This window comes from Schistocerca gregaria, chromosome 2 (assembly GCF_023897955.1).
Source record: "Schistocerca gregaria isolate iqSchGreg1 chromosome 2, iqSchGreg1.2, whole genome shotgun sequence".
Taxonomy (NCBI): domain Eukaryota; kingdom Metazoa; phylum Arthropoda; class Insecta; order Orthoptera; family Acrididae; genus Schistocerca; species Schistocerca gregaria.
In genome coordinates, this window is record NC_064921.1 from 628799936 (window position 1) to 628819167 (window position 19232).

At 39.6% G+C, this 19232-nt stretch overlaps 1 protein-coding gene across 2 annotated transcripts in view; it reads right to left on the reverse strand.

Annotated features, from left to right (window-relative positions):
- LOC126334641 (ATP-binding cassette sub-family C member 12-like) overlaps positions 1–19232 on the reverse strand; it is a 498524-nt gene that overhangs the window by 475118 nt on the left and 4174 nt on the right. For both annotated transcript variants that reach the window (XM_049997082.1, XM_049997083.1), the window contains exon 2: positions 14916–15002. In XM_049997082.1, coding sequence (XP_049853039.1) covers positions 14916–14989 — 74 coding nt within the window. In that variant the 5' untranslated portion in view covers positions 14990–15002. The remainder of the gene's footprint in view (positions 1–14915; positions 15003–19232) is intronic.

Genomic DNA, 19232 nt, shown 5'->3' on the forward strand with positions numbered 1-19232 from the left:
TGAAGCAGGCAAAAAGGAATACAAACGTCTCAAAAATGAGATCGACAGGAAGTGCAAAATGGCTAAACAGGGATGGCTAGAGGACAAATGTAAGGATGTAGAAGCTTATCTCACTAGGGGTAAGATAGATACTGCCTACAGGAAAATTAAAGAGACCTTTGGAGAGAAGAGAACCACGTGTATGAATATCAAGAGCTCAGATGGCAGCCCAGTTCTAAGCAAAGAAGGGAAGGCAGAAAGGTGGAAGGAGTATATAGAAGGTTTATACAAGGGCGATGTACTTGAGGACAATATTATGGAAATAGAAGAGGATGTAGATGAAGAGGAAATGGGAGATACGATACTGCGTGAAGAGTTTGACAGAGCAGCGAAAGACCTGAGTCAAAACAAGGCCCCCGGAGTAGACAACATTCCATTAGAACTACTGACGGCCTTGGGAGAGCCAGTCATGACAAAACTCTACCAGCTGGTGAGCAAGATGTATGAGACAGGCGGAATACCCTCAGACTTCAAGAAGAATATAATAATTCCAATCCCAAAGAAAGCAGGTGCTGACAGATGTGAAAATTACCGAACTATCAGTTTAATAAGCCACGGCTGCAAAATACTAACGCGAATTCTTTACAGACGAATGGAAAAACTGGTAGATGCAGACCTCGGGGAGGATCAGTTTGGATTCCGTCGAAATGTTGGAACACGTGAGGCAATACTGACCTTACGACTTATCTTAGAAGAAAGATTAAGAAAAGGCCAACCTACGTTTCTAGCATTTGTAGACTTAGAGAAAGCTTTTGACAATGTTGACTGGAATACTCTTTTTCAAATTCTAAAGGTGGCAGGGGTAAAATACAGGGAGCGAAAGGCTATTTATAATTTGTACAGAAACCAGATGTCAGTAATAAGAGTCGAGGGGCATGAAAGGGAAGCAGTGGTTGGGAAAGGAGTGAGACAGGGTTGTAGCCTCTCCCCGATGTTATTCAATCTGTATATTGAGCAAGCAGTAAAGGAAACAAAAGAAAAATTTGGAGTAGGTATTAAAATTCATGGAGACGAAGTAAAAACTTTGAGGTTCGCCGATGACATTGTAATTCTGTCAGAGACAGCAAAGGACTTGGAAGAGCAGTTGAACGGAATGGACAGTGTCTTGAAAGGAGGATATAAGATGAACATTAACAAAAGCAAAACGAGGATAATGGAATGTAGTCAAATTAAATCGGGTGATGCTGAGGGAATTAGATTAGGAAATGAGACACTTAAAGTAGTAAAGGAGTTTTGCTATTTAGGAAGTAAAATAACTGATGATGGTCGAAGTAGAGAGGATATAAAATGTAGACTGGCAATGGCAAGGAAAGCGTTTCTGAAGAAGAGAAATTTGTTAACATCGAATATAGATTTATGTATAAGGAAGTCGTTTCTGAAAGTATTTGTTTGGAGTGTAGCCATGTATGGAAGTGAAACATGAACGATAACTAGATTGGACAAGAAGAGAATAGAAGCTTTCGTAATGTGGTGCTACAGAAGAATACTGAAGATAAGGTGGATAGATCACGTAACTAATGAGGAGGTATTGAATAGGATTGGGGAGAAGAGAAGTTTGTGGCACAACTTGACTAGAAGAAGGGATCGGTTGGTAGGACATGTTTTGAGGCATCAAGGGATCACAAATTTAGCATTGGAGGGCAGCGTGGAGGGTAAAAATCGTAGAGGGAGACCGAGAGATGAGTACACTAAGCAGATTCAGAAGGATGTAGGTTGCAGTAGGTACTGGGAGATGAAGCAGCTTGCACAGTATAGAGTAGCATGGAGAGCTGCATCAAACCAGTCTCAGGACTGAAGACAACAACAACAACAACATGGCTACACTCCACACAAATACTTTCAGAAAAGACTTCCTGACACTTAAATCTATACTCAATGTTAACAAATTTGTCTTCTTCATAAACGGTTTCCTTGCCATTGCCAGTCTACATTTTATATCCTCTCTACTTCGACCATCATCAGTTATTTTGCTCCCCAAATAGCAAAACTCCTTTACTACCTTAAGTGTCTCATTTCCTAATCTAATTCCCTCAGCACCACGCGACTTAATTTGACTACATTCCATTATCCTCGTTTTGCTTTTGTTGATGTTCATCTTATATCCTCCTTTCAAGACACTGTTCATTCCATTCAACTGCTCTTCCAAGTCTCTGACAGAATTACAATGTCATAAGCGAACCTCAAAGTTTTCATTTCTTCTCTATGGATTTTAATACCTACTTAGAATTTTTCTTTTGTTTCCTTTACTGCTTGCTCAATATACAGATTGAATAACATCGGGGAGAGGCTACAACCCTGTCTCACTCCTTTCCCAACCACTGCTTCCCTTTCATGTCCCTCGACTCTTATAACTGCCATCTGGTTTCTGTACAAATTGTAAATAGCCTTTCGCTCCCTGCATTTTACCTCTGCCACCTTCAGAATTTGAAAGAGAATATTCTAGTCAAGATTGTCAAAAGCTTTCTCTAAGTGTACAAATGCTAGAAATGTAGGTTTGCCTTTCCTTAATCTTTCTTCTAAGATAAGTCATAAGGTCAGTATTGCCTCATGGGTTTCAACATTTCTACGGAATCCAAACTGATCCTCCCCAAGGTCCGCATCTACCAGTTTTTCCATTCGTCTGTAAAAAATTCGCGTTAGTATTTTGCAGCTGTGGCTTATTAAACTGATAGTTCGGTGATTTTCACATCTTTCAGCACCTGCTTTCTTTGGGATTGGAATTATTATATTCTTCTTGAAGTCTGACGGTATTTTGCCTGTTTCATTCATCTTGCTCACCAGATGGTAGAGTTTTGTCAGGACCAGCTCTCCCAAGGCTGTCAGTAGTTCCAATGGAATGTTGTATACTCCGGAGGCCTTGTTTCGACTCAGGTCTTTCGCTGCTCTGTCAAACTCTTCACGCAGTATCGTATCTCTCATTTCATCTTCATCTGCATCCTCTTCCATTTCCATAATATTGTCCTCGAGTACATCGCCCTTGTATAGACCCTCTATATACTTCTTCCACATTTCTGCTTTCCCTTCTTTGCTTAGAACTGGGTTTCCATCTGAGCTCTTGATGTTCATACAAGTGGTTCTCTTATCTCCAAAGGTCTCTTTAATTTTCCTGTAGGCAGTATCTATCTTACCCCTAGTGAGATAAGCCTCTATATCCTTACATTTGTCCTCTAGCCATCCCTGCTTAGCCATTTTGCACTTCCTGTCGATCTCATTTTTGAGACTTTTGTATTCCTTTTTGCCTGCTTTATTTATTGCATTTTTATATTTTCTCCTTTCATCAATTAAATTCAATATTTCTTCTGTTACCCAAGGATTTCTACTAGCCCTCATCTTTTTAGCTACTTGATCCTCTGCTGCCTTCACTACTTCAAACCTCAAAGCTACCCATTCTTCTTCTACTGTATTTCTTTCCCCCATTCCTGTCAATTGTTCCCTTATGCTCTCCCTGAAACTCTGTACAACCTCTGGTTCTTTCAGTTTATCCAGGTCCCATCTCCTTAAACTCCCACCTTTTTGCAGTTTCTTCAGTTTTAATCTACAGGTCATAACCAATAGATTGTGGTCAGAGTCCACATCTGCCCCTGGAAATGTCTTACACTTTAAGACCTGGTTCCTAAATCTCTGCCTTACCATTATATAATCTATCTGATACCTTTTAGTATCTCCAGGGTTCTTCCATGTATACAACCTTCTTTCATGATTCTTAAACCAAGTGTTAGCTATGATTAAGTTGTGCTCTGTGCAAAATTCTACCAGGCGGCTTCCTCTTTCATTTCTTAGCCCCAATCCATATTCACTTACTACTTTTCCTACTCTCCCTTTTCCTGCACTCGAATTCCAGTCACCCATCACTATTAAATTTTTGTCTCTCTTCACTATCTGAATAATTTCTTTTATTACATCATACATTTCATCAATTTCTTCGTCATCTGCAGAGCTAGTTGGCATATAAACTTGTACTACTGTAGTAGGTGTGGGCTTCGTATCTATCTTGGCCACAATAATGTGTTCACTATTCTGTTTGTAGTATCTTACCCGCATTCCTATTTTCCTATTCATTATTAAACCTATTCCTGCATTACCCCTATTTGATTTTGTGTTTATAACCCTGCAGTCACCTGACCAGAAGTCTTGTTCCTCCTGCCACCGAACTTCACTAATTCCCACTATATCTAACTTTAACCTATCCATTTCCCTTTTTAAATTTTCTAACCTACCTCCCCGATTAAGGGATCTGACATTCCATGCTTCGATCCGTAGAACGCCAGTTTTCTTTCTCCTGATAACGACATCCTCCTGAGTAGTCCCCGCCTGGAGATTCGAATGGGGGACTATTTTACCTCAGGAATATTTTACCCAAGAGGACGCCATCATCATTTAATCATACAATAAAGCTGCATGCCCTTGGGAAAAATTACGGCCATAGTTTCCCCTTGCTTTCAGCCGTTTGCAGTACCAGCACAGCAAGGCCGTTTTGGTTATTGTTACAAGTCTAGACACCAGTCAATCATCCAGACTGTTGCCCTTGCAACTACTGAAAAGGCTGCTGCCCCTCTTCAGGAACCACATGTTTGTTTGGCCTCTCAACAGATACCCCTCCATTGTGGTTGCACCTACGGTACGGCTATCTGTATTGCTGAGGCACGCAAGCCTCCTCACCAGCGGCAAGGTCCATGGTTCACTGGGCGATGGGGGGGGGGAGAGAATATTGTAAATTATGAACTGACCGGCAAACTTGAAATTCCTATTATTAACTGCACAATCTGATGATATTTATTATGCTTACTTCTGGATCCATTTATAAAATAATGACATAAACTGGTGGAGATTCATTTGTCAAAAAAATTTCTAAACTCTTCAGAACATTGTTAATACCACAGAATGGGGGAGGAGTAGTGGGCATGCCTATGATGTGATCAGACATATTTTTAATTTTGGCAATAACTATGTAATTTTCAGTTTTGTTGAAGCAGTAATTGCAAAGACAGTGTGATATAGAAAAATATGAAAGAATAAACTCAGCATAAAAGCAGAAATTACTACTCAGGCAGTTCTTCAGAAGTTATTGCATCAATTGGAAACATGAGAACCTATAATATCAAAAATCTCAGCTTCAAGAATCAGTCCCTAGACATGAAGAACTGGAGCCAATTATTAGAATAGAAGATAAGTAAAAAAAATTATTGTACATCTTACTCCTCTTGAAGCTTATTTAAAAATGGCAAAGATAGAGACAATCAACAAATGATGTGAAGGAGGGGTAGTTGACAAGCAGTGGCATTGCCTGGGTTCAGCTGACTGATAATGAAGTTTTGTCTGTTGCAGAAGAAGAAGAGAAGTGATTCATGTATGAACAGATTTCTGATCACTCAAAGATATAAGACCAAGAGCTGCCCAACAAAGTCGTACCAACAGTGATGTGCTACCAACACTGTTGGAATGGATCAAATGAAAGTGGACTTTACAACTACAACCAGGGACATCAAAAAGGAAAGATGAGTACAGACTATTTGTGAAATTAATTTGTTTGTGGATTTGAGTCCTTATTAACAAAATGAATATAGGTGACTGTAGTAGTGATGTAGAAGAGAAGCTGTAGGACCTAGCCAGGACATGTCTGAGACAAGGGAAATTGTAGTCAGTAAAGAAACAGTAAAAACTGTAATTTTGCAGTTAGTTTTGGTCAAATTAGAAGAAGTGAAGAAAGATAACAATAGAAAATTTAGTGCCGTTAATAATCAGTTAATTGAAAAATTTACTTCACTACAAGGACATTTAAATGATCTGAAAACTGAAAACAATAGTGAAATGGATATGGTACATTACCAAATAGTCCAACTTAGTAATCAGGTGTCAAAGCTAAAAAATGGGTTGTCAAAAGGGTTAAAAAAAACTTTCATGAAAAAGTTGATGTCTTAGGAAATAAATGTTTTGTTTTGGAAAGTGAGTTCATTGCTGAATTGGATAGACAGTCAAAGAATGTTGATGACATCAGAGTTGAACAGAAGGCCATGGCAGAAAAAAATGGAACAAAACATTACCACTTTAGACCAAAAAATTTTATATGTTGCAAACAATATGCAAACTAACGTAAATGTTTTAGATAAAAAAACTGCATCAGTTCATGAAAATTGCATTCACAAAAATCTGTATTTAGTCAATGGTACTGCATGGTCCAGCACTCCAATGGAAAGTTTCCCATCAGACAATTTACATCCAGTGGATTTTCTGCACCACTGTAGAGACAGTTTTGTGTCAGGCATGAGTGATAATCAAAAAACTTAATCTGTTTAAATATGTCTTGAAGGCGAAGCTCCTAACTTTAAATTTAGGTCAGTGGGAAACATATCAAAGTTGCAAGAAAAGTTTTTAAATAAATTTTGGTTGGAAGCTGAACAGGAGAGAATTAAAAGTGAATTTTTGAATGGTCCTAATTATAAGAAAAGTGACGCTACTCTGAAAGAGTTTTGAAGGACCAACTTAAGAAATTGACGCCTTGACAAACCATTTGACAAAATGACATTAATTGGTGCTCTTAAAAGGAGATTACCAGAAAGTTTGCAGTGGGATTTAGTACATGGACCTGAAAATTGTCTTGAACAATTTTTATAATATGTTGACAGGCTGGATAGGGCAGTAGAAAGAAGTATGTACCATAAGAATCAGAATGATAGAAATCACAGTGGAAGTAACTACAGAAACAGAGATAATAGTAACTTCTACCAGGAACAAAATGATAACAGAGAAAGACATTTTTAACATCAGCAGGATAGGAATAATGAGGATAACCATGGGCAATTTACTACGAGAAACAATCATAGAAGTACGTACTTGGGTGGGTGCTGATGACCACCTCAAACACACACACACACACAAGTACTTGGGGAATGGCATCCACCTCAATGAAGTTTTTGGGGCAAGGAAACACAACAAGCAAAGAACCCACAATTTACACTTTCAATTAGACAATAAAAACAGAATTAATAATATGGCACAGGTATCTGAAGCTGAACAGAAAAAATATCAGATTTCTCATTTATGTATTGATCAAAAGTTTTGGGATAATATGTTTAATTATGGTGAGGTAGGTGCTAATCACAAACCAAAACATGAGAGTAGTGAGAATTTTGATGTAGTATGTACTAATGGCTTATTCTCTTGGTCAGAAAACAGTGTTATTGATGTACGTAAATCAGGTGATGACTGTATTGGATCTGAACTAGGTGACATTTTATACATAGATGTGAAAGAGAGCTGTAAAATAACTGAGGTTGGTAAGTCTGAGACTGGTAGATTATTTCAAATGAATGTAGGTGTTGAAGGACATGAGACTTGAGTTGTTAATGATGTTGTTGATGAAGTAATTTTGGAAGATTTTGATGATGATGGTGATCATGTTGATGTTGATGAGTGTCAGGTGTTTGTGGTGTTTAAGAATAATGAAGTTTCAGAGTTACTTATGAATGATGTTGATGATACAGATAAGGTAAGTGATATATGTGATGATGTTAAGTGAGAGTCATGGAATACCAGTCCAGTCAGAGAAGTTTTTCATTAATGTCATGCAGAGTAATGATTCAAACAGTAAAGGTGAATTATCTGTAAGCCTAGAGAACAAAGGTGAAAACGTCTTGCAGTTTGTTTGGAGCAGATTGATGATAACATAGATAAATATGCATTCTGGAATAGGTTAGCTGTGGTTAGTCAAAATTTGTATGCAATGTAGTGAAAGAAGATTTAAGCAGGAACTGTAATTTTTGCAACAATGTGTTTGTGTTCCTTCTGTAATAAGAGCATGGCACAATCATCTTAAGTGTACACAATAATTCAAGGATCAATCTAAATCACAAATTTAAATCAAGCAAAGTAAAAACTCTACTATTCAATGGCACATAACTGAAGGCTTCAGTGACTAGGAAGAGACTGGCTAGCAATAGATGGGCTGTGGAATTTAGCAGTAAACACTCATCAGAGGGTGGCATCAGCTTATGTGTTTGCCACAGCTGCTGTACCTCAGACTGGAAAGAGCCACAGCTGTCACCTGGATTCCGAGTATCTCTGACATGTTCTCCCTATTGATACATGGGCTAGGCAGGGAATCCAAATTGTTCTCAGGTACTAAATGTAAAATTTATGTGAAGTAATGGAGTGATATGTGGAGCACAGTAATATGTAGCAGAAAACAGCATTCACACTAAGTTTCAAGCACGAGTTCTTTTTCCAGCAATAGTACACATAGTCCACATATTCACACACACAGAGACACACTACTGTGGCAACAGCAAGACTAATTATTGATCTCCAATTATTGAAAACAGTTGTCTGATCTGATGGAGTGGAGAGAGGGTAGGCAAGGCCACAAAGAATGGGTAGCAGCAAAGAGGCAGGTCTTTGGATAGATGACTTGTGGCCACACAACAAAACGAAAAAAGTACAGAGGGTACAATAAGAGGTGTCAGAAAAGGGAAATGGAGGAAATAAGGAGGAAATACGAGGGAGGATAGGAAATGGATGGAAAGGTGAAGATGAAGAAGGAGAGGGAGAGGGAGAGGGAGAGGGAGAGGGAGAGGGAGAGGGAGAGGGAGAGGGAGATTGTCAGAATGTCCTCAAGGCAGTGCAAGATTTGGGCACAGAAGGACTGGTATGGACAGAAGAGAGAAGGAAAACACAAGGTGGTCCAGTAAGAAAACGTTAGCTGAGATTTAGGCCAGAGGGACTGCAAGACCATAGAATGTTGTGGAGAGACAGATCCACCTGCATGGTTCAGCAAAACTTGTGCTGGAAGGGAGTATCCAAATGGCCCACATAGTGAAGCAGATGTTGAAGTCATTTGTGTTGTGGCACGCAGTGTGTTTGACAACTGGATGGTCAAGTTTGTGGTTTGTCACAGTTCGGCAATGGACATTCAGCTGAGTAGACAATTGGTTACTTGTCATGTCCACATAGAATGCTATGCGGTAATTGAAGGTTAGCTGATATATAACATTGTTGCTTTCACACATGGCCCTGTCTTTTAATGGATAGGAAATGCCTGTGACTGGAATGCAGTATGAGGTGGTGGGCGAGTGTATGAGACAGGCCACACACCTGGGCTGACTGCAAGGGGATGACCAGTGAGGCACAGGACTGGGAATAGGACTGGAGTAGGGAGCAAAAAAGGTATTTTATAGGTTGGGTGGGTGGTAAGTCACAACTCTGGGGGATGTGGGAAGGATTTTGAGAAGGATATCCCTCATCCCAAGACACAAAGTAAGGCAGCCGAATCCCTGGTGGAGGATGTGGTTGAGCTTTTCAAGGCCAGGGTGATACTGCGTGATCAGGCAAGTGCTGGTCAGTGGCTGGTTAACAGGTTTATTGGCATCAGAAGAGCAGATGTCATGGGTGACTTGTTTATGGATGAGCTGGATAGGCTATTGTCTGTCAGTAAAGGCTCTGGTAAGGTTATCAGTATATTTCAACAACTTCTGCTTTCCACTGCAGATGCGGCATCAATGGGTGATGGGGCTGTAAGAAAAAGACTTTTTGACATGTATTGGGTGATCACTGTCAAAGTAGAGGTACTGTTGGTAGTTGGTGCACTTGATATGGACAGGCAATTTTATGGAGCCCCCTGAGAGTTGGAGACTGACATCCTGGAAGGGCTTGATGAATTTAGAAGAACCAAGTGAAGCAGATTTGGAAACAGTTGTTGATGTTATGGAGGAAAGAGCAAAGGTTGTCTCTATTGTGAGTCCAAATCATGAAAATGTCATCAATGAATCTGAACCAGATGAGAGGTTTTAGGTGTTGACTGTATAGGAACGAGTCCTCCATATGGCCCATATATAGGTTGTCATAGGAAGGTGCCATGTGACTACCCATGGCAGTACCACAGATTTGTTTGTAGATTTGAAATAATTAATTCTGGATGAGGACGTGGTTGTCTAGGAGGATTAGGAAAGAGGTGGTGGCTTTGGTATTAGGAGGATATTGTTCACTTCCCTCACCACCTCTCCACAGTTCCTGTCTCATTATCACCAGACTCCTTGTTAGTCACTGTGGATGCAATGTCCTTATGCACCAACAATGCATGCCCATGGCTTTATAGTCATGGAACACTACATTTCTCAACATTCTTCTGTACCAAACCCATAACTTCTTTCCTAATCCTCCTAACCAATCACATCCTCAACCAAAATTTCACTTTAGAAAGGCCAAATCTACAAACAAATCTGAGGTATTGCCATGGGTACTTGCATGGCACCTGTCTGGTTCAGATTCATTGACGACACTTTCATGATATGAAGTCATGGAAGGGACAACCTTTGGTCTTCCCTCCATAACCTCAACACTTGTTCCCAAATTCAGTTCACATGGTCCTTCTCAGCTCGTTGAGCCACCATCCTAGATGTCGATCTCCATCCTTCAGATGGCTCCCTAAGTATGTCGGTCAATACCTCCACTTTGATAGTTGTCACCCAGTCCCTGTCAAAAAGCTCTTCCTAACTGCCTCACCATCCGAGGAAGCCTCATCTGCAGGATAAAGCAGGAGTTATTGAAAATAGTGATAAACTTCCCAGAGCCTTTAATGATAGACAATATCCTATCCAGCTCACCCACAAATGAGTCACCCTTGCCATATGATCCTCTCAAACAAGTGACAAGCCAGTGATTAGCACTCCTCTGATCATACAGAATCATTCTGGCCTTGAAAAGCCTAACCACATCCTCCACCAGGACCTTGACTACCTCACATCATGTCCTGAAATGAGGGATATCCTGTCCAAAATCCTGCCCACACCTCCAAAGAAGTGTTCTACCACCCAACAAACATACAGAATATCTTTGCCTGTCTATACTCCAATCCTTCTCCCAGTTCTGTGCCCCATGTGTCATTCCTTTGTGGTCAGCCATGTTGCAATTACTATATAGCATTCTATGTGGGCAAGACAAAAAACCAATTGTCCACTTGCATGGATGGCCACCATCGAACTGTGGCAAATTGTAAACCTGGCCATGGAGGTGTTGAACATGCCACATCTAAGTAGTTCTAAGTTCTAGGGGACTGATGACCTCAGATGTCAAGTCCCATAGTGCTCAGAGCCATTTGAACAATTTTTTAATACTCCTTTCATTTGCCTTACCCATTGTCAATTTTAATTACAATTTTTTTTTTTACCAGTAACTTAATGCAAAAATCCTGTATGTGGTTGTCCAAAGTGGTAGGGTGGTGTAATGTTTTATTGTAAATATTTATGTAGTAAGGAATATAAAGTTGAAAATATTTTTCCTGTCCTGAACTGATTGACCCTTGGTTAGATAGAAGCTGTTTATTTTCTAATAAGTTCTGAACAGAATCACAAATTTCAAACTACTGCAGCTGGATGATGTATACCTCCTGAGGTACCACCTGAAGCACTACCCATGATAGGAACCAAACAATGAAATGTAAATACTTTAATGAGGATGTGGCCCAAAAGATCTAAAGATACACGGTTGAGCCAAAACATTATAACAACCTCATCTCTCAGATTTTCTTGGCATTACTGATTAATGGTGATCTTCTGGGTATTGAGCCATGTTGTTGTTTCCATTTGATGTACTGTAAAATTTCAGCTACTAGTACAGCCATCTACTTCAGGTTCTGTGAGTTATGTTGTCATGTGACAACAACTCAGCTGAATATCTAGAAAAATCACCATTAATAATGACCACTTGCTTAATAATGTGTTGTTCCATGTTCAAAAGACAATAAAGCAGTGTTTCTGTGGATAATGCAAATTTGATGGCCAAGGTATTAATCTAAGTTCACTTTCATGCCACTCAAACTACCAAATCACAGTTCTCATCCTGTGACAGCTACCCTGCTGGAAGATGCCATCACCATCAGGGACGATGTCAAGAGTGAAGGCATCCAAGTAATAATCTTAATGTAGTCCACTTCAGCATTGATTCCTTTGATTACTACCACAAGTCCTACAGAAGCCCAAGTGAATGTCCCCCATAGTATAATACGGGTCCCACCAGCCAATATCCATGGTGCAACTATTAATCTGGATGACGCCATACATGGACATAAGCATCAACCTGATGATTCATCCAACCAGTTGACACATTTCTATTGATCCATGGTCCAATCTAAATGATCCCATACCCACTCCAATTGTAATAGGCCACATTTGTGGGTCAACATGGTGAGACATAGTGCTCCTCTGCTGTGCAGCCTCATTTTCAGTTAATAGTGTGCTCTGAAACACTGATGCCTGCACCAGGACTATACTGTGTAGTTAAATCTGCCACATATCACCAGCTGTCCTACTTTACAGAGTAGGTAAGCTTCAAATGACCATGTTATGTAATGAGGTGTGGACATCCAACACTTTATTGCACACTCTTGGTTTCAGTGTCATTCAATCATTTTCCATAGATGCTCACAAAAATAACAAGTGGACAGCTGTTTACAAGATACTCATTCCAACAGGCCAGGCAATAATAATGTCTGGCCATCATGATTTAAGCTGTCCATGATTTCCCTAAATTGCTTCAGGCAAATGCTGAGATGGTTCCTCTGAAAGGGCATGGCCGACTTCATTCCCCATCCTTCCCTGCTTGAATGGGACTGATGACATCACTGTTTGGTACTCTTTCCCAAATCAACCAACCAACCAATCAGTTAGTTTCCCCCATTTGCAGCCTGTATCAACTCTATAATGATTCCTCATTAGTCTCTACCTCACATACAGGGTGTTTCAAAAATGACCGGTATATTTGAAACGGCAATACAAACTAAACGAGCAGCGATTGAAATACACCGTTTGTTGCAATATGCTTGGGACAACAGTACATTTTCAGGCAGACAAACTTTCGAAATTACAGTAGTTACAATTGTCAACAACAGATGGCGCTGCGGTCTGGGAAACTCTATAGTACGATATTTTCCACATATCCACCATGCGTAGCAATAATATGGCGTAGTCTCTGAATGAAATTACCCGAAACCTTTGACAACGTGTCTGGCGGAATGGCTTCACATGCAGATGAGATGTACTGCTTCAGCTGTTCAATTGTTTCTAGATTCTGGTGGTACACCTGGTCTTTCAAGTGTCCCCACAGAAAGAAGTCACAGGGGTTCATGTCTGGCGAATAGGGAGGCCAATCCATGCCGCCTCCTGTATGTTTCGGATAGCCTAAAGCAATCACACGATCATCAAAATATTCATTCAGGAAATTAAAGATGTCGGCCATGCGATGTGGCCGGGCACCATCTTGCATAAACCACGAGGTGTTCGCAGTGTCGTCTAAGGCAGTTTGTACTGCCACAAATTCACGAAGAATGTCCAGATAGCGTGATGCAGTAATCGTTTCGGATCTGAAAAATGGGCCAATGATTCCTTTGGAAGAAATGGTGGCCCAGACCAGTACTTCTTGAGGATGCAGGGACGATGGGACTGCAACATGGGGCTTTTTGGTTCCCCATATGCGCCAGTTCTCTTTATTGACGAAGCCGTCTAGGTAAAAATAAGCTTCATCAGTAAACCAAATGCTGCCCACATGCATATCGCCGCCATCAATCCTGTGCACTATATCGTTAGCGAATGTCTCTCGTGCAGCAATGGTAGCAGCGCTGAGGGGTTGCCGCGTTTGTATTTTGTATGGATAGAGGTGTAAACTCTGGCGCATGAGACAATACGTGGACATTGGCATCATTTGAACCGCAGCTGCAACACGGTGAACGGAAACCCGAGGCCGCTGTTGGATCAACTGCTGCACTAGCTGCGCGTTGCCCTCTGTGGTTTCCGGACGCGGTCGCCCGACCTTTCCAGCACGTTCATCCATCACGTTCCCAGTCCATTGAAATTTTTCAAACAGATCCTTTATTGTATCGCTTTTCGGTCCTTTGGTTACATTAAACCTCCGTTGAAAACTTCGTCTTGTTGCAACAACACTGTGTTCTAGGCGGTGGAATTCCAACACCAGAAAAATCCTCTGTTCTAAGGAATAAACCATGTTGTCCACAGCACACTTGCACATTGTGAACAGCACACGCTTACAGCAGAAAGACGACGTACAGAATGGCGTACCCACAGACTGCGTTGTCTTCTATATCTTTCACATGACTTGCAGCGCCATCTGTTGTTGAAAATTGTAACTACTGTAATTTCGAAAGTTTGTCCGCCTGAAAATGAACTGTTGTCCCAAGCATATTGCAAGAAACGGTGTATTTCTATCGCTGCTCGTTTAGTTTTTATTGCCGTTTCAAATATACCGGTCATTTTTGAAACACCCTGTATGTACACATATGTACTTTCCTTAAGAGCCATATTCTGCAACATTACAAGGTGACATTCAGTCTTGCAGTGTGCATTATTCATAATGTTTTAGCTCATCAGTGCATATTGTATGATGATAACCACAAAGTCTGTGACAAATCATGTTTTATTTGTAGCTCAATTTCTTGAACATTCACTTGCTACTAAAGAGAATATCATTCATTATCTGTAATGATTCTGAAAACAGTTTGAACTGTTCTCTGCTATTCAGTCAGGTGCAGGCATTAGCAAAACAGAATATTTTGATAGCATCTCTTGGTATAATCTTCAGGTGATACATTCTTCAGAAAAATTTAAGATCAAACATCAATTATGAAATAGTATTTTTGTATAAAATAAAACATTTCTGCATAAAATATACATTCCATTTAGAATGCTCCCTTCACCATTTGTGTGTTCAATTCTTTTCAGTTTAGAGCAAAGGGCATCTTCATAAGGGATATAGACCATGCAAGAACAATATATGTATATAAATATCTTACAGTTGTTTTTGGGTTAAAGACAATACAGGTCAAAAAATGTAACATTTTATAAACATGAAAATCATTTGCAAGCAGCAGGACTTACGCTTGAGCAGAAATTCCTGTCTGAACTGTTGGTAGTTTCACATATCCAGCAGCAGAAATGTTTTGATTTGACATCTTCAATAATCATCTGAAATACAAAAATTTGATTGTATAGACCTCAGCCATCAAAAATCTAAAATACTTTAAGATAAACTGGGGAAGAGATCATTTTTAATCCTGTGCAAAAACAGTTTACGGTAAAAGTTTTCTTTCTGTTCTGTTATATTTACAAAAACATTTTTTTTTTTTTTACTTTGATCTGTCACATCTCTCCAGTTGTTTCTTTCGTATTGTGTTTTATTGTTCATTTCAGATTTGTTCTCATCTTAATTTCTGTTACCTCATTAGAGGTAAATTGGAATCTCTCCAGCACTGTCACATTAAATATCATGATTATTACAAATCTGCAGTTGCCAAACACAGCCTCATGAATGAACATATAATTATGTTTGACTAAATGGATATCTCATCCTCTGCATCTGTCATCAAAGAAGCCACTGTGATTAGAATGTGCAACAACAACTTTAATTGGGATAGTGGCTATATCCTTAGTTGTGCATGGAAATGGCCACTTGAGTTTGAAAGTCAACAGAGAAATATGGTTAATTACCTACCATTTAATGAAATTAACATAACTATCAGTGTTCTTCCATCACAGACATCAACAAAATCTCTGACAGTATATGGAATTTTCATGAATATCACATGTCCTCATAAGACAATCCAGTCAGCTTAATAAACTACCATATGGCTTACTGACACTGTTGCTCCTGATGATGACAGTGAAGGAATTGCATACAAATCTGATGCAACAAGAAAATCGTGAAGTATTTTACCGAGCTGCTGCATTATTAGGCTGTTCTACAGCATGACTGGATGCATTTGTTCCCTTTGATAGTGATTTGTGTACAGGATTAATTATGACAGACAAGGACATTTTGATGATTGTTCAAAGCTCAAAAAAATCACATTTATGTAGATGACATGAATTTGGCAATGAAATTAACATTTCAGTTCCTGTCCCCACTGCATCATAAGTGCAGATTGTCCGAAAATGGTTGTGTAGCTAATTAGATGTGCATATGAATAGCAAAATGAATAAAACAACTGAAGGAATGTCTGGTCTTGTGAAAAATTGCATCACAGTGGGTTCCGCATGACTCGACAGAAATGGATGCATTATGACGCTGCTCAAACACACTTGGAGTGCTATGAGCACAAAGGAGAGGCTTTCTTACGCCATATCATAACACTGGATGTGACATGGGCCACATCGTAAAAACCAAAACTGAGACACCAATCCAATGAATGGCATCATTATGGATTGCCGTAAAATCCAAAGTGCATCAGAGCCCCAGTATGGTGAAAGTTTTGGTGATTCTTCTGTGCAACTGTGATTGTTATCCTAATGCATTATGTTCCTCCAAAGCAATCATCAATGCACAGTAGTGACACTTTTTGTGCAACCCACCCATCATTTTGCACAAAAATGCATGGGCACATACAGGACAAGCTGTGGTTGCTCTGTTCGGTCAATGGGACTTGGAAGTACTGAACCATCTACCATACTTCTCGGACTTCAGACCTTGTGGCTTCGATTTGATTCCAAATATGAAGGAACCACTTCATGGTATTCACTTCAGAACTGTTCCAGAGATTTAACAGGCAGTAGACTGCTCCATTTGCACCATCAACAGAACAGGTTCCACTAAGGGCATACCATGCCTTCCACATCTTTGACAACAGGTTCTACACAATGCTCATGACTACTTTGGAGGACAGTAATAGGTGCAAACATGTAACTCTTTAGCATCAGTTGTGAATAAATAGTTGCTACTATTTAAGTTCCAACTCTGGTACATATATTTTTGTGGAATTACCGCCACTAAATTGGCTGATTACATGAATGAGCATGGAAGAACTCTTCTCCTCAATGCCACCCAGAACCCAAATGCTGAGCATATTTTAAACATGTCTCAAGAGACTTGAGTGTCTGCTACATCACTTGGCGTATTGTGATTCTGCCACCAGATATTAGTTTCCCTAAGTGCCAGAGATGGGAGTTTTCCTTCCAACATGTCCTTGCATCTCAACACACTCCTGGACTCAATCTGCATTAACACAGTCCTCCCTCTCATTGTTACCATATTTTTCATTATACATCCTTTATACAATTTTTGAAGTTATATCGCACTTAGTTGTTTTCTTGAATGCTCTTACTTTTTCAGCTTCAGTCTCCTCACTCCTCTTTCTCCTTCCCATTTCTTTTCCCTCTTACTTTTTAATTTCTCTTTCTCTTAATCCAATTTTGCTTCTCACTCTGTCCTCATCACCTTACCAGTATACTATCTTTGATGTCCTAGTCTTTGACAGCTCCCCCTTAATCAATGTCACCCCTTGTTTGAGCATGTGGGTCCCTCTAATCTAGGGGTCTGAGTGAACTGCACCCTTCGTTTTCAGTCTTCCTCAATGCATCCCCCTATTCATTCTGAGGAAGTAATTAACAGTTCCAAAACCTAGGTTACTTCTAATGTATTTAATGACGCTACTTAACACTTTACCTTCTGAAGGATGAACAGTTCATAATCTATCATTAAAATTGTCAGATGGATAATTAAGTCATTGCTTTTAAATTCTGCCTTATATTCAAAAATAGTATATTCTGAATTTCTGGGAGACATCTAGGCATCTGTACTCCACAACCCACTGTAGAGCACGTTGCAGTGAGCGGGTGGTGAACAAATGTAATTTAACACCATTGCTGTTTCACCACTGGATGATGTACGAGGCGTGTTTTCTAAGTAAGTACTGTTTTGAAATTAAAAAAATGACGTGCTAAGATATCTCAATAATTTTATTTTTACATGAAAACCTGTACCTTAATCTATGCACTGACACCATTACAGGCTGATTTTTCCTTGTTTACATTGTGTACTGAGTGTTTAAGATGCCTCCGATAATCATGAGTCCCATCGACTGTGAAGTACGGACTGTTATAAGATTTCTTAGTGGTAAAGGCCTAAAGGTGATCGATATTCATTGTGAGATCTGTGCAGTTTAGGGAGAAAACATTATGCGTGATGGAATGGTAAGAAAGTGGGTGAGAGCATTTAAAGATGGCCATGATTAACAACGGAGTGGGCGTCCTCCGGTCGTTAATGAAAGTTTGGTGCAGGAAGTGGACAATAAGGTGAGAGAAGACAGATGCTTTACAATTTCCTCCTTGAGGGATGACTTCCTAAGTTTTCTCATAGTGTTTTGTATGGCATTGTGACAAATGACTTGAATTACTGAAAATTGTGCGCAGTTGGGTACCAAAAATGTTGACGGCTGTGCACAAAAACAAACGTTTAGACAGTGCATTGACTTTCCTTGAGTGGTACCACAACGACGGTGATGATTTCCTAAGCCAAATTGTTATGGGTGATGAAACATGGATGGCCTACGTCACACCAGAATCAAAGCAACAGTCCATGGAAGTTGAGCGAGGGCATTGTTTTGCTGCAAGACAATGCCCATCCGCATGTAGCGAATCAGACCAGAGATATCACCACATCTTTCTGATGGGAAACTCTAGATCATCCTCCGTACAGCCCCGATCTTGCGCCCAGTGTCTACCATCTGTTCCTGCACTTGAAGAAACACCGGGGCAGTCAGAGTCTTCAAGAAGATGACGAAGTCAAAACAGTGGTGATGCAGTGGTTAACAAGTCAGGTGGCAGACTTCTATGAGGAGGGTATTCAAAAACTGGTGCAACATTACGACAAGTGCCTCAATATTGACGGAAATATGTAGAAAAATAGATTAAGGTACAGGCTTTCATGTAAAAATAAAATTATTGAGATATTGTAGCACGCCTTTTTTTTTTAACTTCAAAATGGTACTTACTTAAAAAACATGCCTCGTACATGGAGAACGAGTCTGTGTAACCATTAATATCTTTCATTTATACTATCATGATAATTATGTGAAGTATGTGTGACAGTAAATAATAAGTTGCTGAACTTCCTTGGAAAATACACTTTTAGAATTTTAAAATTATATGCTCTCAACATTGATTATGCACTTTATCTATCCCATTGAACTCTGCTGAAAATTTTTGTGATTTTTTCCCAGTTGAATAAGTAAACCCCTAATAAATTGCATAGATTGTGATATGAATTTCATTAATCTAACTTGGTATTAGTTGACAATGATGAACAAAGCTCAGGAATTAATAAGATGAATGTTTATTGAATTATTTATTTATGGATGAATTATACTTCCTTGGCAGATGAGTGGGTAGTGAAAAACTACAAATTGAAAACTTAGTGTTTCA